This window comes from Oncorhynchus gorbuscha, linkage group LG25 (assembly GCF_021184085.1).
Source record: "Oncorhynchus gorbuscha isolate QuinsamMale2020 ecotype Even-year linkage group LG25, OgorEven_v1.0, whole genome shotgun sequence".
In the NCBI taxonomy this organism is placed as follows: Eukaryota; Metazoa; Chordata; class Actinopteri; order Salmoniformes; family Salmonidae; genus Oncorhynchus; species Oncorhynchus gorbuscha.
In genome coordinates this window covers 28,040,103-28,061,372 of record NC_060197.1, presented here as the reverse complement: position 1 = coordinate 28,061,372, position 21,270 = coordinate 28,040,103, and the positions used below count along the sequence as shown (strand labels likewise).

The 21,270-nt window shown below is 42.5% G+C and overlaps 1 protein-coding gene across 2 annotated transcripts; it reads right to left on the bottom strand.

Annotated features, from left to right (window-relative positions):
• Window positions 1-10,418: 10,418 nt before the first annotated feature.
• Window positions 10,419-21,270, bottom strand: LOC124014491 (ubiquitin carboxyl-terminal hydrolase 47-like). Of its 2 annotated transcripts, none has more exons than XM_046329561.1 (12): window positions 21,136-21,270; window positions 20,774-20,865; window positions 14,323-14,440; window positions 13,932-14,053; window positions 13,657-13,727; window positions 13,450-13,572; window positions 12,982-13,077; window positions 12,726-12,854; window positions 12,347-12,475; window positions 12,202-12,239; window positions 12,056-12,090; window positions 10,419-11,889 (listed from the first exon to the last, which is right to left on the bottom strand). In XM_046329561.1, exons 2-12 carry the CDS (start codon window positions 20,844-20,846, stop codon window positions 10,826-10,828), a joined length of 1,998 nt encoding a protein of 665 aa, XP_046185517.1. In that variant the 5' UTR covers window positions 20,847-20,865; window positions 21,136-21,270; the 3' UTR covers window positions 10,419-10,825. The 2 variants fall into 2 exon arrangements, with proteins under 2 accessions (XP_046185517.1, XP_046185518.1); XM_046329562.1 differs by having other exon boundaries at window positions 14,329-14,440.

The window sequence follows — 21,270 nt, the reverse complement described above, 5'->3', positions numbered from 1 at the left end:
ATTTTTTATTGAAACTTTATTTAACCAGATAGGCCAGTTGAGAACAAGTTCTCGTTTACAACTGAGACCTGGCCAAGATAAAGCAAAGCAGTGTGACAAAAACAACACAGAGTTACACATGGGATAAACAAACGTACAGTCAATAACACAATAGAAAAATCTGTATACAGTGTGTGCAAATGTAGTAAGGAGGTAAGGCAAAAAATAGGCCAATAGTGGCAAAGTAATGACAATTTATCAATTTACACTGGAATGATATATGTGTAGATGAGGTTGTGCAAGTAGAAATACAGGTGTGCAAAAGAGCAGAAAAACAAAAACAAATATGGGTATTGTCTAGGGGTTTTGTATGTTTATGGCGCTGTTTCCTTTCTAGGTACATTGTATGTCTATGGTTGCCGAGATTGGTTCTCTATTAGAGGCAGCTGTCTATCGTTGTCTCTGATTGGGAACGATATTTAGGCAGCCATATTCTGTGGGTACTTGGTGGGTGATTATCTATGTCTATGTTATGTTGCACGTTAGCACATTGTTTATATAGTGGTCACGTTCGTCTTATCGTTTTGTTGGTTTTTGTTTAAGTGTTCTTCGTGTTCTACATTAAAGAAAAGACATTACATTACATTACATTACATTTAAGTCATTTAGCAGACGCTCTTATCCAGAGCGACTCACAAATTGGTGCATTCACCTTATGACATCCAGTGGAACAGTCACTTTACAATAGTGCATCTAAATCTTAAAGGGGGGGTGAGAGGGATTACTTATCCTATCCTAGGTATTCCTTAAAGAGGTGGGGTTTCAGGTGTCTCCGGAAGGTGGTGATTGACTCCGCTGTCCTGGCGTCGTGAGGGAGTTTGTTCCACCATTGGGGGCCAGCGCAGCGAACAGTTTTGACTGGGCTGAGCGGGAGCTGTACTTCCTCAGTGGTAGGGAGGCGAGCAGGCCAGAGGTGGATGAACGCAGTGCCCTTGTTTGGGTGTAGGGCCTGATCAGAGCCTGGAGGTACTGAGGTGCCGTTCCCCTCACAGCTCCGTAGGCAAGCACCATGGTCTTGTAGCGGATGCGAGCTTCAACTGGAAGCCAGTGGAGAGAACGGAGGAGCGGGGTGACGTGAGAGAACTTGGGAAGGTTGAACACCAGACGGGCTGCGGCGTTCTGGATGAGTTGAAGGGGTTTAATGGCACAGGCAGGGAGCCCAGCCAACAGCGAGTTGCAGTAATCCAGACGGGAGATGACAAGTGCCTGGATTAGGACCTGCGCCGCTTCCTGTGTGAGGCAGGGTCGTACTCTGCGGATGTTGTAGAGCATGAACCTACAGGAACGGGCCACCGCCTTGATGTTGGTTGAGAACGACAGGGTGTTGTCCAGGATCACGCCAAGGTTCTTGGCGCTCTGGGAGGAGGACACAATGGAGTTGTCAACCGTGATGGCGAGATCATGGAAGAAGAATGTATTCACACCACGCTGCGCTTTGGTCCCCTCCATACGACGATCGTGACAACGAGGGCATACAGGTTGCAGTGGTTGGTAGAAACTAGGGCTTTGGTGACAAAACCAATTTCCTGAGTAGAGTGTTGGAGGCTATTTTGTAAATGACATTGCAGAAGTCAAGGATCGGTAGGATAGTCAGTTTTACTTTTACGAGGGTATGTTTGGCAGCATGAGTGAAGGCTTTGTTGCGAAATAGGAAGCCAATTCTAGATTTAACTTTGGATTGCAGATGCCTAATGTGAGTCTGGAAGGAGATTTTACAGTCAGACCTAGGTATTTATATCAGAAAACTCTTCATAGAGTTGGTCCATACTGACTGTCTCTGTCATTTTGAGGGCAACCACCACCTGCTCCAGGTCAGTGAAGGAGAGCTCCTTATAGAGGCCGATCGGTTTCAGTTTTACCATTACATTTTCTGGTGAGAAATCAAACCACTTGTCAATGTATGTAATGACATAGAACTTCACAAAGTCCTGTTGCTGCTTGGACCTTTGCGCTGACAGTTGTTTGTCCAGCAGCTGCTTGGTCTGGTATCCAAAAATGCTGTCCTGTTTCCGCTGAAGCATCTTCATTTTGAACTTTTGGACTTCCCTGTAAACATCTGTGATGCAGAGCGTTGTTTCCTTCAGCTTTTTTATGATTTTGTTTTACAAAAATAATCTTCTGTCCACCAGGACAGGTCTCCCCAAGGCACCTGAAGTATGAAGTAAGAGCTGGCCAGCTTTGCAGGAGACGATAGACAGCTGGATGAAGAGCGAGCCATCGATAGACAGCTGGATGAAGAGCGAGCCATCGATAGACAGCTGGATGAAGAGCGAGCCATCGATAGACAGCTGGATGAAGAGCGAGCCATTGATAGACAGCTGGATGAAGAGCGAGCCATCGATAGACAGCTGGATGAAGAGCGAGCCATCGATAGACAGCTGGATGAAGAGCGAGCCATCGATAGACAGCTGGATGAAGAGCGAGCCATCGATAGACAGCTGGATGAAGAGCGAGCCATCGATAGACAGCTGGATGAAGAGCGAGCCATCGATAGACAGCTGGATGAAGAGCGAGCCATCGTGTGCAAAAATGTTGCAGAATTTCACGCCACTCAATGTCAGCAAAGGCAAAGGATGTACGCAGTTCCTCTCTTCGGGAAGCAGATACTGAGAAGTGGCTGTAGATCTTTAAAACAATTGTCTCAATATCCACTGACAGCTGATTGCAGGCGTTCTTGCAGGCGTTATGAGCTATGTGAGCTGGGCAATTAGCTTTCAGAATGTGAGTGTTGGCACTGCTCAATAACTGCTAAACAGAGTGGTGTTTTCCAAAGTTGACATTGGCATTATCTGCTGCATAGGCTGTGATGTGTCTAATATCCAGTTCAGCTTTTCCAGACAGCTCATCAGAGCTTGATGTATGCCATTTGCAGTTTCATCAATGTCTTCATAAAGGTCAAGTAACTTGCACTGTGCTCCATCATACACAGAGAAATATCTCACGCACACTGGAAACATTTGTATTTTTCCCTTGCTTGAGGCATCACTGGCAACTGAGAAACTCACCAGGCTCACCTTCGATCGGGGACAGATCATCCAAAATATCCCATGCAGTCTTTGGTCCTAAAGCGTTCATTGTAATCATCTCAGCTTTCGTTCTTCCCGAGTGCATCTTCTTCACAACATTTGAATCATGAAACAAAGCACCGTTGAGCTTAACAAGACACTCGGTGCTGTCGTTGCTGAGTCCGTGTTTAACCGTATGGTACACATACGAGGCTTCACTTGCCACGATTTTGTCATTTTCCGCACTAGACGTCACGAAGAATGCACTGATATTAGCTAGCGTGGCCTTCTTGTGTATTTCTGTGGATGCATGCTGAGTTAGGTCATTCTCCCCTCCTCGGCCAATTGAGAATTGTTGTAGCTGCACAGTCTTTTCCTTTTTGCAGGCTTATCCATATTTCCTTGATATGCCAAATTGACCAAACAACAACAGAAATGACTTTGCAGGAATTGGCGCAATGACGCTATACTGTGATTGGATGGGAAAAACCAATTTAGACCAATATAAGGGACATCTCGGCTAATACGGGACAGTTGGCAACCCTAGTTTAGGGGAAGGGTTAGCTAAAATACACAGCCATGCAATCTGTACTGCAGCGCCAGCTGTGCCATCAGAGTCCCTGGGTTCGCGCCCAGGCTCTGTCGTAACCGGCCGCGACCGGGAGGTCCGTGGGGCGACGCACAATTGGCCTAGCGTCGTCTGGGTTAGGGAGGGCTTGGTCGGTAGGGATGTCCTTCTCTCATCGCGCACCAGCGACTCCTGTGGCGGGCTGGGCGCAGTGCGTGCTAACTAAGGTTGCCAGGTGCACAGTGTTTCCTCCGACACATTGGTGCGGCTGGCTTCCGGGTTGGATGTGCGCTGTGTTAAGAAACAGTGCGGCTTGGTTGGATTGTGTATTGGAGGACTCATGACTTCAACCTTCGTCTCTCCTGAGACCATACGGGAGTTGTAGCTATTAACAATTGGATACCACGAAATTGGGGAGAAAAAGGGGGTAAAATAAAAAAAAATAAAAATAAAAAATCACATCTTGTGATAAGACAAACTCAAAATTCTTGAGGAGCAGCAAGAATCTCTTGGTGTGGATGTACCCAAATCACACCGTAGGCAAAATTGCCACAGGGATGGGGGAGAAATATCCCCTCCAATATTCAGAACAAATCGATTTTGTTTGTCCCTCCCAATAATTTGTTTAAAATGTAATACAAATGCTGGGGACATATACCGGTCATTAAAAATATTAATGCGAGTAGATCGCTGATTGGCCAGCTCATTCTCCTTAGGGGGATGACATCATCAAGATTGAGGTGGGGTTTTGGAAGTATTTCTCTCCAATTTATGCTTTGCCCACAAATACAAGTATAGGAATGAATCAACAACATTATTATCATTAACTTATTAAATTGCGACTTTCACTGGACAGTTACTTTAAAACTGCAATATTTTCCCTCATCCTTATGGCAAAATGTGAAGAATTGCATGAAATGAGCTATAAAACAGCACATTTTTATCTGCCAATAGCAACAAAAATGTCAAAGGAATTCCAGGGGAGAGCCCCCTTGAACCTCTGTCTACAGTTTGTCCCCCCCCAATATCTACACCACGATTTCACCCCTTGAAACACACTATCGTCACAGCTCTAGAATAATATTTTTCTAAATGTTATCTTTTTGAGAAACTTTTGGTACAATTATCAGGATTGATTGAAGGATTGAATATTCTAAATATCATAACTCACAAAGGTTGCATCTGTTTTTCTCATTGCAGTAGTCACCGTACAGAAAGGTGGGGTACACTTTAGAAACAAAGGTGCTACAGTATCTAGAACCTATCAAGGTTATTCGGTTGTCCCCATAAGATAACCCTTTGAAGAACCTTTTCTTGGTTCAGGTAGAATCTTTTTGGGTTTCATGTGGAACCATTTGGAACAGTTTTTTTCTAAGAGTGTAACTGGAGCCAAATGGGTAAGTTGAGCCAACCTTGTCTTTTCACCAAGTCAAATAATTTATTGTGTTAGAGGTTTCATGATGCTTCTACACTATATATACATAAGTATTTGGACACCCCTTCAAATGAGTGGATTTAGCTAGTACAGCCACACTTGTTGCTGACAGGTGTATAAAATCAAATACACAGCCATGCAATCTCCATAGACAAACATTGTCAGTGGAATGGCTTTAAAAATGGTCTGTCCTTGGTTACAACACTCACTACCGAGTTCCAAATTGCCTCTGGAAGCAATGTCAGCACAATAACTGTTCGTCGGGAGCTTCATGAATTGGGTTTCCATGGCTGAGCAGCTGCACACAAGCCTAAGATCACCATGCGCAATGCCAAGCGTCGGATGGAGTGGTGTAAAGCTTGCTGTCATTGGACTCAGTGGAAACACGTTCTCTGGAGTGATGAATCACGCTTCACCATCTGGCAGTCCAACGGACTAATCTGGGTTTGGCAGATGCCAGGAGAACGCTACCTGCCCGAATGCATAGTGCCAACTGTAAAGATTGGTGGAGAAGGAATAAAGGTCTGGGGCTGTTTTCCATGGTTCTGGCTAGGCCTCTTAGTTCCAGTGAAGGTAAATCTTAAAGGTACAACATACAATGACATTCTAGATGATTCTGTGCTTCCAACTTTGTGGCAACAGTTTGGGAAAGGCCCTTTCCCGTTTCAGCATGACAATGCCCGCGGTGCAAAAAGCGAGGTCCATATAGAAATGTTTTGTCGAGATCAGTGTGGAAGAACTTGACTGGCCTGCACAGAGCCCAGACCTCAACCGCATCGAACACCTTTGGGATGAATTGGAACGCCGACTGCGAACCAGGGCTGCATCAGTCCCCAACCTCACTAATGGTCTTGTGGCTGAATGGAAGCAGGTCGCCTGCGGTTATAGCAGCAAAGGGCGGAAAAACGACTAATATGGCCATGGGGTTAGTCAAGCCAATGGTTGAGCCATGGCAAGTTTAGCAAATTTAAGTGTTTTCTTCCCAGGCGTAATGCAAGGCATTATCACTGGGAAATTAGGTAACAGCAGGGCCTGGCTTGAATCTTTTGTCTTTTTCCTTCACCCTCTGAATGAAACACATACACAATCCATGTTGCAATTGTCTCAAGGCTTAAAAATCGTTCTTTAGCTTGTCTCCTCCCCTTCATCTACACTGATTGAAGTGGATTTAAAAAGTGACATCAATAGGGGATCATAGCTTTCACCTGGATTCACCTATGTCCTGGAAAGAACAGGTGTTCAGAATGTTTTGTACAGTCGTGGCCAAAAGTTTTGAGAATGACACAAATATTAATTTTCACAAAGTCTGCTGCATGTAAATTAGCATATATTCCAGAATGTTATGAAGAGGGATCAGATGAATTGCAATTAATTGAAAGGTCCCTGTTTGCCATGCAAATGAACTGAATCCCCCAAAAACATTTCCAATGCATTTCAGCCCTGCCACAAAAGGACCAGCTGACATCATGTCAGTGATTATCTTGTTGACACAGGTGTGAGTGTTGACGATGACAAGGCTGGAGATCACTCTGTCATGCTGATTGAGTTTAAATAACAGACTGGAAGCTTCAAAAGGAGGGTGGTGCTTGGAATTATTGTTTTTCCTCTGTCAGCCATGGTTACCTGCAAGGAAACGCATGCCATCATCATTGCTTTGCACAAAAAGGGCTTCACAGGCAAGGATATTGCTGCCAGTAAGATTGCACCTAAATCAACCATTTATCGGATCATCAAGAACTTCAAGGAGAGCTGTTCAATTGTTGTGAAGAAGGCTTCAGGGCACCCAAGAAAGTCCAGCAAGTGCCAGGACCATCTCCTAAAGTTGACTCAGCTGTGGGATCGGGGCACCACCAGCACAGAGCTGGCTCAGGAATGGCAGCAGGCAGGTGTGAGTGCATCTGCACACACGGTGAGGCAAAGACTTTTGGAGGATGGCCTGGTGTCAAGACGGGCAGCAAAGAAGCCACTTCTCTCCAGGAGAAACATCAGGGACAGACTGGTATTCTGCAAAATGTACAGGAATTGGACTGCTGAGGACTGGGGTAAAGTCATTTTCTCTGATGAATCCCCTTTCCGATTGTTTGGGGCATCCGGAAAAAAGCTTGTCCGTAGAAGACAAGGTGAGCGCTACCATCAGTCCTGTGTCATGCCAACAGTAAAGCATCCTAAGACCATTCATGTGTGGTGTTGCTTCTCAACCAAGGGAGTGGGCTCACTCACAATTTTGCCTAAGAACACAGCCATGAATAAAGAATGGTACCAACACATCCTCCGAGAGCAACTTCTCCCAACCATCCAGGAACAGTTTGGTGATGAACAAGACTTTTTCCAGCATGATGGAGCACCTTGCCATAAGGCAAAAGTGATAACTAAGTGGCTCGGGGAACAAAAACATAAATATTTTGGGTCTATGGCCAGGAAACTCCCCAGACCTTAATTCCATTGAGAACTTGTGGTCAATCCTCAAGAGACGGGCGGACAAACATAAACCCACAAATTCTGACAAACTCCAAGCATTGATTATGCAAGAATGGGCTGCCATCAATCAGGATGTGACCCAGAAGTTAATTGACAGCATGCCAGGGCAGATTGCTGAGGTCTTGAAAAAGAAGGGTCAACACTGCAAATATTGACTCTTTGCATCAACTTCATGTTATTGTCAATAAAAGCCTTTGACACTTATGAAATGCTTGTAATTATACTTCAGTATTCCATAGTAACATCTGACAAAAATATCTAAAGACACTGTAGCAGCAAACTTTGTGAAAATTAAGATTTGTGTCATTCTCAAAACTTTTGGCCATGACTGTACACTCAGTGTACACGTCCTTACGGTATGTGATATGTTTTGTGTGCATGTAGGATATAGGTACATGTCTCACAAACCCCAAACCTACCATGTAATGTGCTGATAGGGACTGTTGGGGGTTCATACAATAAAACATGTCACTAGGACGTTTTACTGGTACAAAGATTGATCAGAAACTTCAAAAATATTGTACTCAGACAATAAGAGGTTTATTAGGACTAAAAAAGGTTGGTATACAATGTTCCATTATTATGGACAACAAAAGAACAAACAGGTTGAAATGGGTTACTTTTGTGAGTATAGTTTATTAATAAAGAAGCACAGACACAACACGATATAAATGAGATGACAAACATACATTTGATTAACTCTTGATAGTGACGACATACAGTAGAATACTATTGACATGCAAAGGGATGACGGTTTGGCTGTTCACAAATTCAGGAGCCCAACGATTGCTATAGAATCACATCATTCTACATTATGGCTCAATATGTTCAAGGGTGATTTGTAGAGTGTTTGTAAATAGTAGTGTTTTTTAAACAAAAAAACACAAGGAAGGTGTAACATTAAAGCATTAGAACACGTAGGACAAACAACACAGCATCAAGACACTATCAAACACGTATCAGTCTTTCCACAACAGAGCCATCCTTATGTGTGAGGGTGCGTGTGCATGATAATGGTAAATATATGTCATAGTGTCCTTTTCATGATCACAAACTTGTGAGACACAAACCGTCCAAGATCCCCCCCCACAGTTCACCAATAGCTGTCCCTCAACTTTTCGAGACGCCTCCCACACAATCAATTCCATTCCCCACCCCCATGAACCCCCCCCAACGCACCAACAAAGAGAATGAACTAAAGAGAAAAAAGGAAAAGACAGAAGAAAACAGGAAACAACAACGCAAAAATAAAAAAATATTATACATTTAAAACAAAAGACATCAAGGACAACTAAAATCATAACAGCAATGCCAACTGTATATGTTTGTGTGCAGGTCTGGCTCCATTACATGTATGTGTGTGTTCTTGTATGTGTTTATTTGAATGAGAGTGTGTGTATATGCATGTGTACAAACACCTGCACGGCATCAGCCTCAGGCAAACCGGCATTAGTTGTAAAAACACTGCCACTTAGTGTCATTCAAATGTACTTTTATTATGTTTTATTTTGGCTTTTTACCCCGTTATCTTTTGACCATCATTCTCTCTCTCACACAGCAACTCCACTCCCACTTGTCTCCATTTCCACACACCAACCCTCAGCTTCCATCAGCCCATCCCATCTATATCTCTGCTGGCCACCCACTTCGTGTTTCTATGCAACACATATCTTTCAACTATGCTATGATGTTTAACGTACAATTTCAATCTATCTAATCGAATAGAATCTACAGATTGCGTGTTGAAGATAAATACTTTTACTAAGAGTATTAGTATATTAGTAATTGACTGACCCAGTCTCTCCAGATCTCCTAACAGTACTATTTATAGGGTCAATTTTAGATCAATACTATGCATTTTCAGCCATTCCTGAACCTGAGACCAGAAACCTGAGGGCAATACCAAAATAAATGGTCTATTCATTCTGGATCCCCACAAACAAAATCTGCAGAGCTTCGATGATTTTATGCCCCAAATATTCAACATTTTGTTGGTGGCAGGAATTCGATATAATAATTTTAGTTGAAAAGCACGAAGTCTTGAATCTTGCATTGTTTTATATATCAGCTCAAACACCCTGTACCATGGAATCGGTACATCAAAAATCTCTTGCCAACTATTTTGCAATATGTGTGGCACAGTAAATAGTATTGTTTGTTATTGGTGTGGCAACTTGGGGACCAGATAATGAGCACAACTTCTCTTTGATGTATTTTAATGTGTGTGTGTGTGTGTGTGTGTGTGTGTGTGTGTGTGTGTGTGTGTGTGTGTGTGTGTGTGTGTGTGTGTGTGTGTGTGTGTGTGTGTGTGTGTGTGTGTGTGTGTGTGTGTGTGTGTGTGTGTGTGTGTGTGTGTGTAGCATGTTATAAATGAGAGGACAAAAGGGTGGAAAGTTAAACTAGGTCAACTCTAAGTGAAGAGAACATGAGCCAACCAGGGACATCCCAGTTACACCTGTATATGGCAGGTATCAGGTGTAGTCAATCACATGATCAGAAATGACCTGTCTCTGTTTAGATATTTTCCTGTTTTGTGACCTATTGCCAAGGTGATAGTCAAAGGGTCAGGGTCAGATCCCAGGTCAGTGTACCTAAGTCTGTGCACTCTGGGATTATAAACATCTAGCCAGCCTGAGAGAATGTGATCAAAATAATCCACCACTTCAATAAAAGTATAATGTTTTCGAGTTCCAATCATATCTTTGCCACGCAACAGTGATTATGATGATTCTGTATCAGAGATGTTCAAGGATCAATGGCATGAACTGAATTGGTGAACTGAACGTGGCATCAAGCATGTGTTATGGAAAGATGGAAAGTGAAAGTTTCTAAGATGTGGGTTGAATTTGAGCCGGTAGTGTGAAGCAGGGGGAGACAAAAAGGGTCATTTGAATCCAGTTTGAAATTCTATTAAATGTATGAATTACAAAAATGATTCCTTACATTATTCAGATCCGAAGTTAATGCCATTACCATTATTTCATTATCACAACCGGTGCCCACTATAGCTCTGTTTGAATCTATATACACAAGCACAATGCCAAGCCATGTCAGTCTGGCAAAATTAGAAGAGCAATTTATCACAGCTGTCTCACTAATCCTTGTTTGGTTCAATTGAGAATACCATCAAAGTTCATTACTTAATTTTTGAGATAGAACCATTCTCATGATTTTCATTCAATTCTATTTATTAGTATAATTTTAAACTTAAAGGTAACCTTTTCTCTTTCCCACTGGGTTCTTCTTTTTCTCCTCTATTCTCTCTTTGAGCTTTTCTTTATTTCCTCCTCTCTTCTCTTTTCAATTTTTTTTTCTATTTGCCTTTTCCTTATTTTTCTCTTTTCTACTCTGCCCTCCTAACATAGTCTTCCTTTCACCTTTTCTGCTCTTCTCCAATTTCCCTTTCTTCCCTTTGTCATGTTCACTCCTCTTTCCCCCTCTCCCTCTTATACCCTTGAAGCAAAAGCATGTGGTTGTTTCCTCTGGGATGTCTGTCAGTCTGTTCGGAAACATATGAACTGAACTGGGAGATTTACTGTGGTGAGTTTGGCTCATCATTGTCACATCACAATCCTCTCCTAACTTTGCCACTTCAACCTGTATTGTCTTTAACTCACCGCCATTTCTTTTTGCTGTTCTACCATCCCCAGTGTCATCTATTATTCTACCTGGCTGTGTCTTTTCTGCACCATCTCTATTCCTCTTTCTCTCATTATCATCTCCATCTCTGTCCGTCACACCCGCCTCCTTTCTACCCATCACATCACCCTCTGTTCCATTTTCCAAGACATGATCTCCATCCACAACTATAACCTCCCCTTTCTTTGCCTTATCTCTTCGCTTCTGTCCACCTTCCACCCTTTCTTCCAGTTCTCCTTTTACACCATGATACTTTCTTGTCATTCCCTCTTCCCTGCTCCCTTCGTCATTCATTTGCATCTCAACATTGGCCACTTCACCTTCCTGTTCTTTTTGTCCAACAACATCATCCCCTACTTTCTGTTCTTTCTCTCCATTAAATGAATTGTCTTTATCATCAGTAGCAGCAACGTTATCCTCTCCACTCATATCTTTGATATCGTTCATCTGTCTTATCATATCACCAACCGTTCCATCATCATTCTGTCTTTCCTCTGGGACAGCTTCTGTTCTCCCTACCAAGTCAACTGGATTGATAGAGTGATTTGATTGAACTTTTCTGTCTTCTTCTTCTTCTTCTTCTTCTTCTTCTTCTTCTTCTTCTTCTTCTTCTCTTGTTCCACTGGCTCCCATCTCAAAGGAACAGGAAGGAGTGGATTGTTGAGAGTCACTGAGTGAACATTTGTGATCGGTTTCATGGTTCATCTGACGATCTGGATAATCCACTTAGAAACGGAGGGAAATTGACAGAGTGACAGAGGTAAGTAACACAGGTTCACTGTGATTGATCAAATAGAGGAATGTTTGATCTTATGGAGAAGTAGAATCACATGAATGACATGGATAAAATAGAACCACATAGATAAAGACAATTCACATTTGTTAACTTACATTTCCTGTACATAAGCAGGTACGCACTCTGGGACCTACAGTAATGGAATAATAATGAGTTACTTCAAGGCTTTTCTAATTTGACAATTACACTTAATTAAATGGACACAAGTTTGCAAATAAAGAGCACCCACATCTATATTTACCTAAAACTCTCATCTTGTTCAAATGGTTTTGAATTGAGCTGTAAGAGAGGAGCAGCAGTGTTCAACTATAACTAGGGATGGTATGCATGTTGAGGAAATAGCAGGGTAGTATATACTAGATTTTAAAAAGCTAAGTATCCCTTACCTGTGTGACGTAGCTGTCATCGAACACATACCAGTTGTGATCATCATAGGACTTGATTCTAGCAGTGTAATGTCCACCTCTTAGAATTCCCACATGGTCCACAACTGCATAGAGTTCATAATCACAGTCCTGTTCAGAGACATTGAGTAAATCAAAAGGTCGCCCATGAACAGGAAAATCCCTGAGCTTTTTCAGATAGGGCCAAAAGTAGGGAAAGGTACAGTGAGGAGGAGGGCTATAAAGGAACACACTGAAAACACATATTACAATCCTACTCTATTTTTAAAGGCAATTAACATTACTAGCTAAGTCATACAACTTAATGAAAAAGTGTTTTATAACATAATAACCTGTTCAAGGAAGAACATTTTATAGTTACCTTTGTCTGTAACATTCGAGGCACCTCCACACAGCTCTCAATTTTGACATAAGACATCCTGTTGTAGTCAAACTCAAACCTCTTGAGGAGCAGAGTTAGAATCTCTGGGGGATGTACCATCTTACATGCCTGGAGACACCAAAACACACTTATCGAAACCTCTAGAAGACCCAGTAACATAGTATTTTGACAGTGTTACCTTTTTTAGTATCGATGTAGCATATTGATTGAGTATTGATTGTATACCATTACTCACAAGGATTGCATCTGTTTTCCCATCGCAGTGGTCACAGTACATCTGATTGTCACCACTGACAGTTGAAGACTTGAAAAATTCCTCAAAACCATCTCTCTGAAAAAGCAAACAATATTGTATCTTGCACCTCCAACGTCAGCAGCCCAACGGTACAGTGTTATTTGCCTCGACCAATTTGTCACAAAATATCAAATGTTGGCATCATTATCATACAAGACTAAATGTAATTCATTTGCTTTTTTTTGTAAATACATTCTCACTGAACAAATATGCTGTTAATTCAAAAACATTTAACTGGATGTATATATATTTTTTTACAATACAAAATTTGCACATGCCAACTACAATTACATTTCATGACGACACATTGCATACTACATGCCATTTGAAGTATTTGACAGGCCTGTATAACAGCCCATGTATAACATGTTAGAGTTGCTATAACAGGTGAAAGAGATGTTTCCCTACCACACTGTAGTGGTTCTCTTCCATAGAGAGAGGCACAGTCCAAAATGGACCAACTTCCTCACTGTTCACATGACGGTCAGATATAGAACAGGTGGCAGTGTGCTTCAAATGTCCTTGAAATATCTCAAAAACACACTTTTGTCAGTCTTGTCATTTCATCATTTCTATACATTGAATTGCACCTACATTTGTTGAGCGAAGCAATACCTTAGACACATCCGGATTGACCTTGCTTAAAATCCTCTCAAAATATTCAGCAGCATCCCCTTGCTCGAACACTAAAAGCAATAAAAACAAGTAATGGTACATCCTTTGATCTAATGAATGATAGTGCTACACTCATTAAGGCAATAGGTTATACTTCAAAGAATACTATTTTCAATTGTGTCATCAAATACCGTGATATTAAAGTGCCTGTACACCCATGCTGATACTTAAAATGCGGATTATTTCTCAGCTCTGATGACTTAGGCTTGACTTACCGTTTTCAATGCCCAGTTTTGATGTGACATCTTTAGTGTGAGCTTGTGTTTTCTTTAAAGTCTCAAATAAACATTTCAGCTGAAGATCAAAAGTGTTCTGTTCAACATTATCCTGCTCTTGGCTGTAAAGGAGACATTTAAGAACAATAAATTGTCATAGTTATTAGCAACATCTCCTAATAACTTATTGGCAGTTAAGATTCATATTATTATTGTCAATAGCCAATAAATGTACTCTTATAGCCACTAGGGATAGAGGCTACTTGGTTACTGCATATCTCCAAAAGTGCATAGCTTGTTACCAGTTTTGAAAAGCTTTTGACAATTGCCAGTAAATTGCCTGGCTTTTTTTGTATTCCCAACAGAAAATGTGACAGAAGAGTAGGAGTACCCAAACCTTTCCACAGCCTCTCTGAAGCCCTTAGTCATGAAGAGGACCTGCAGCACACTGTTCAAATAACAGGTTGCCCCTTGATTGTGCAAACCATAATAGGGTATGGTTTTATTGTCTAAAATAAGGACAGAATATGAATAATTAGTGGCATGATGACTGACAGAGAGGCAGCTCATACAGTAGCTATATTGTGTTGTGTCGTCTAGGCTAGGCTAAATACTGCGGTCTGTGCATATTTGTAAACAACAGCTGGTGCACGAAATCTAAGGAAGTCTCTAGATTTTGCTCGCCTGAAGTAGAGTATATTGTGATAAATTGCAGGCCACACTACTTGCCTAGAGAGTTCTCAGCTATACTTTTCATGGCTGTTTATTTACCACCACAAACAGATGCTGGCACTAATACCGCACTCAGTCAGCTGTATAAGGAAATAAGCAAACAGGAAACCACTCATTCAGAGGAGGCGCTCCTAGTGGCCGGAGACTTTAGTGCAGGGAAACTTAAATCAGTTCTACAAAATCTCTATCAACATGTTAAATTAGCAACTCAGAGGGCAAAAATTTCTAGATTACCTGTACTCCACACACAGAGACTCATACAAAGCTCTCCCTCGCCATTTGGTAAATCCGACCACAACTCTATCCTCCTGATTCCTGCTTACAAGCAAAAATTAAAGGAGGAAGCACCAGTGACTCGGTCTATAAAAAAGTGGTCAGATGAAGCAGATGCTAAACAACAGGACTGTTCTGCTATCAGAGACTGGAACATGTGCCGGGATTCTTTCGATGACATTGAGGAGTACACCACATCAGTCACTGACTTTATCAATAAGTGCATTGAGGACGTCGTCCCCACAGTGACTGTACGTACATACCCCAACCAGAAGCCATGGATTACAGGCAACATCCGCACTGAGCTAAAGGCTAGAGCTGCCGCTTTCAAGGTGCGGGACTCTAACCCGGTAGCTTACAAGAAATCCCGTTATGCCCTCAGACAAACCATCAAACAGGCAAAGCGTCAATACAGGGCTAAGATTGAATCATACTACACCGGCTCCAACGCTCGTCGGATGTGGCAGGGCTCGCAAACTATTACAGACTACAAAGGGAAGCACAGCCGCGAGCTGCCCAGTGACACGAGCCTACCAGATGAGCTAAATCACTTCTATGTTCGCTTCGAGGCAAGCAACACTGAGGCATGCATGAGAGCATCAGCTGTTCCGGACGACTGTGTGATCACGCTCTCCGTAGCCGACGTGAGTAAGACCTTTAAACAGGTCAACATACACAAGGCTGCGGAGCCAGACGGATTACCAGGACGTGTGCTCCGGGCATGTGCTGACCAACTGGCAGGTGTCTTCACTGACATTTTCAACATGTCCCTGATTGAGTCTGTAATACCAATATGTTTCAAGCAGACCACCATAGTCCCTGTGCCCAAGAACACAAAGGCAACCTGCCTACATGACTACAGATACGTAGCACTCACGTCCGTAGCCATGAAGTGCTTTGAAAGGCTAGTAATGGCTCACATCAACACCATTATCCCAGAACCCCTAGACCCACTCCAATTTGCTTACCACCCAAACAGATCCACAGATGATGCAATCTCTACTGCACTCCACACTGGACAAAAGGAACACCTATGTCAGAATGCTATTCATTGACTACATTTACATTTACATTTAAGTCATTTAGCAGACGCTCTTATCCAGAGTGACTTACAAATTGGTGCGTTCACCTTATGACTACAGCTCAGCGTTCAACACCATAGTACCCTAAAAACTCATCACAAAGCTAAGGAACCTGGGACTAAACACCTCCCTCTGCAACTGGATCCTGGACTTTCTGACGGGCCGCCCCCAGGTGGTGGGGGTAGGTAGCAACATCTCCACTTTGCTGATCCTCAACACTGGAGCTTCCCAGGGGTGTGTGCTCAGTCCCCTCCTGTACTCCCTGTTCACCCATGACTGCATGGCCAGGCATGACTCCAACACCATCATTAAGTTTGCAGATGACACACCAGTGGGGCTTGATCACCGACAACGAAGAGACAGCCTATAGGGAGGAGGTCAGAGACCTGACCGGGTGGTGCCAGCTCAACATAACCAAGACTAAGGAGATTATTGTGGACAGGAAAAGGAGCACCGAGCATGCCTCCATTCTCATCGACGGGGCTGTAGTGGAGCAGGTTGAGAGCTTCAAGTTCCTTGGTGTCCGCATCACCAACAAACTAGAATGGTTCAAACACACCAAGACAGCTGTGAAGAGGGCACGACAAAGCCTATTCCCCCTCAGGAAACTAAAAAGATTTGGCATGGGTCCTCAGATCCTAAAAAGGTTCTACAGCTGCAACATCAAGAGCATCCTGACCGGTTGCATCACTGCCTGGTTCGGCAATTGCTCGGCCTCCGACCGCAAGACACTTCAGAGGGTAGTGCGTACGGCCCAGTACAGCACTGGGGCAAAGCTGCCTGTCATCCGTCATCCAGGTCCTCTACACCAGGTGGTGTCAGAGGAAGGCCCTAAAAATTGCCAAAGACCCCAGCCACCCCAGTCATAGACTGTTTTCTCTACTACCGCATGGCAAGTGGTACCGGAGTGCCATGTCTAGGACAAAAACGCTTCTCAACAGTTTTTACCCCCAAGCCATAAGACTCCCGAACAGGTAACCAAATGGTTACCCAGACTATTTGCATTGTGTGCCCCTTCCCCCCCCCCAACCCCTCTTTTACACTGCTGCTAATCTCTGTTTATCATATATGCATAGTCACTTTAACTATACATTCATGTACATACAACCTCAATTGGCCCAACCAATCAGTGTTCCCGCACATTGGCTAACCGGGCTATCTGCATTGTGTCGCACCATCCGCCAACCCCTCTTTTTATCATATATGCATAGTCACTTTAACCATACCTACATGTACATACTACCTCAATAAGCCTGAATAAACGGTGTCTGTATATAGCCTTGCTACTCTTATTTTCAAATGTCTTTTTACTGTTGTTTTATTTCTTTACTTATCTACACACACACACACACACACACACACACACACACACACACACACACACACACACACACACACACACACACACACACACACACACACACACACACACACACACACACACACACACACACACACACACACACACACACACACACACATACCTTTTTTTCGCACTATTGGTTAGAGCCTGTAAGTAAGCATTTCACTGTAAGGTCTACACCTGTTGTATTCGGCGCACGTGACAAATAAACCTTGATTTGATTTGAAGTAGAAAAGTAGAAAAAGCACACGCCAACACTCAGACTTCATTTACTAATGAATCATTTGTGCTTATTGAGTCCGCCAGATCAGAGGCAGTGTGGATGACCAGGGATGTTCTCTTGATAAGTGCGTGCATTGGACTATTTTCCAGTCCTGCTAAGCATTCAAAATGTAACAAGAACTTTTGGGTGTCAGGGAAAATGTATGGAGTAAAAAGTACATTATTTTCTTTATGAATGTAGTGAAGTAAAAGTAGTCAAAAATATAAATAGTAAATTAAAGTACAGATAACCTTCAAAAATGTCTTAAGTAGAACTTTAAAGTATTTTTACTTAAGTACTTTACACCACTGGTGTAGGCCTATATATGATTTTTATTTTTTATTTATTTCACCTTTTTTTTAACTAGGTAAGCCAGTTGAGAACAAGTTCTCATTTACAACTGCGACCTGGCCAAGATAAAGCAAAGCAGTGCGACAGAAACAACAACACAGAGTTACACATGGAATAAACAAGCGTACAGTCAATTAAACAACAGAAAAAAAGAAAGTCTATATACAGTGTGTGCAAAATGCACGAGGAGGTAAGGCAATACATAGGCCATAGTAGCAAAGTATAAGACTGGAGTGATAGATGAGCAGATGATGATGAGCAAATGGTGGTGCGTAAGTAGTGATACTGGTGTACAAAAGAGCAGCAAAGTAAATAAAAACAATATTGGGGTGAGATAGGTAGATTGGGTGGGCTATTTACAGGTGGACTATGTATAGTGTGGGAAAAGTAAGTCTCCAGCTTCAGCGATTTTTGCAATTCGTTCCAGTTACAGGCAGCAGAGAACTGGAAGGAAAGGCGGCCAAAGGAGGTGTTGGCTTTGGGGATGACCAGTTAAATATACCTGCTGGAACGCGTGCTACGGGTGGGTGTTGTTATCGTGACCAGTGAGCTGAGATAAGGCGGAGCTTTGCCTAGCATAGACTTATAGATAACCTGGAGCCAGTGGGTCTGGCAACGAATATGTAGCGAGGGCCAGCCGACTAGAGCATACGAGTCGCAGTGGTGGGTGGTATAAGGCGCTTTGGTAACAAAGCGGATGGCACTGTGATAGACTACATCCAATTTGCTGAGTAGAGTATAGTAAGCTATTTTGTAGATGACACCAAAGTAGTCAGTTTTACTAGGGTAAGTTTGGCGGCATGAGTGAAGGAGGCTTTGTTGCAAAATAGAAAGACAATTCTAGATTTGATTTTGGATTGGAGATGTTTGATATGAGTCTGGAAGGAGAGATTACAGTCTAGCCAGACACCTAGGTATCTGTAGTTGTCCACGTATTTTAGGTCAGAACCATCCAGAGTAGTGATGCGGGGCGGGTGAGGGCAACGAACGGTTGAATAGAAAACATTTGGTTTTGCTAGCGTTTAAGAGCAGTTGGAGGCCACGGAAGGAGTGCGGTATATGGCATTGAAGCTCGTTTGGCGGTTAGTTAACACAGTGTTCAAAGAAGGGCCAGATGTATACAGAATGGTGTCGTCTGCGTAGAGATGGATCAGGGAAACACCAGCAGTAAGAGCGACATCGTTGAAATATACGGAGAAAAGTGTCGGCACGAGAATTGAACCCTGCGGTACCCCCATAGAGACTGCCAGTGGTCCATACAACAGGCCCTCCGATTTGTCACACTGAACTCTGTCTGCAAAGTAGTTGGTGAACCAGGCGAGGCAGGCATTTGAGAAACCAAGGCTATAAGAATACGGTGATTGACAGAGTCGAAAGCCTTGGCCAGGTCGATGAAGATGGCTGCAGAGTACTGTCTTTTATCGATGGCGGTTATGATATCGTTTAGTACCTTGAGCGTGGCTGAGGTGCACCCATGACCAGCTGGGAAACCGGATTGCGCAGCGGAAAAGATACGTTGGGATTCGAAATGGTCAGTGATCTGTTTATTAACTTGGCTTTCAAAGACTTACGAAAGACAGGGTAGGATAAGGTCTATAACAATTTGGGTCTAGAGTGTCACCCCCTTTGAAGAGGGGGATGACCGCGGCAACTTTCCAATCTTTAGGGATCTCGGACAATATGAAAGAGAGGTTGAACAGAACATCATTTTAGAAAGAGAGGGTCCAGATTGTCTAGCCCAGCTGATTTGTATGGGTCCAGGTTTTGCAGCTCTTTCAGAACTTCTGCAATCTGGATTTGGGTGAAGGAGAATCTCGGGCAAGTAGCTGCGGGGGGTGCAGAGCTGTTGGCCGGGGTTGGGGTAGCCAGGAGGAAAGCATGGCCAGCCGTAGAGAAATTCTTATTGAAATGTTCTATTATCATGGATTTATCGGTGGTGACCGTGTTGTCTAGCCTCAGTGCAGTGGGCAGCTGGGAGGAGTTGCTCTTGTTCTCCATGGACTTTACAGTGTCCCAAAACTTTTGGAGTTAGAGCTATAGGCAGTGGTGTAAAGTACTTTGGAAAAAATACTTTAAAGTACTACTTAAGTCGTTTTTTGGAGTATCTGTAATTTACTTCATCGTTTATATTTTAAAAACTTTCACTTTTACTTCACTACATTTCCAATGAAAATAATTAACTTTTCCTCCATACATTTTCCCTGACACCCAAAAGTACTACTTACATTGTGAGTGTTTAGCAGGACAGGAAAATGGTCCAATTCACTATCAAGAGGACACGCGGTCATCCCTGCTTCCTCTGATCTGGCAGTCACTAACACAAATTAATCAATTAATCATAATTTGTAAATGATGTGTTGGAGTGTTGGTGTGCCCCATTTTTAATACAAGAAAATGGCGCCACCTGCTTTGCTTAATATAAGAAATGTGAAATGATTTATACTTTCACTTTTGATACTTAAGTATATTTGAGCAATTCCATTTACTTTTGATACTTAAGTATATTTAGGACCAAATACTTTTAATCAAGTAGGATTTTACAGGGTGACTTTCACTTTTACTTGAGTAACTTTCTATTGAGGTATTTATACTTGTACGCAAGTATGACAATTGGGTACTCTTTCCACCACTGGATAAAGGTAGCCTACATGTCTCTCAAACCCCAATATTTGTATGTGTATGTGTATGTGAATGTATATTATTTCAGTTGTATGACTGCCATTTGGAACTAATAAAAGAAAGTAGTTCTATGTCGAGTTCAACTGTATAACAGGCTTACCTGTGTTCACGTTCTCTTTTGGATAATAGTGTTGGTAGATCCGAAAGGGGTCCATCATGTCTAAATAATCCATACTCTCATCCACGTATGAGCTGTTGAACGGAAAACATGGGACTTTGTTAAATTGTTCGATTACACTCGTACTTCGAATTCACATCTTGAAGGTTTTACACCAACGATAGGAGAAACGAGTCTACTACTATTTGATCGATAAATATACGGACTCAAAGTTAAACAGCTGTCATTGGAAAAAAGGAACATTTTGTTTTGAGATTGATCTGTTCCGCGTTCTGAGTGTTTCTTTGACAATTTTTACATTGCAAGGTAGCGGAATAGTTTAGTGAAATTGACTTAAATCTTACCAGTATCTTTGAAAAGAAACAGCGGCTTAGAATATATATTGTTGGTGCGCTTTGGTCTATGGTTATTTGTTGTCAGCTTCGAAGAAAACGAAAGCTATTATAGTGCAACTGTCATCTCTCCTAGTCATAAATCAT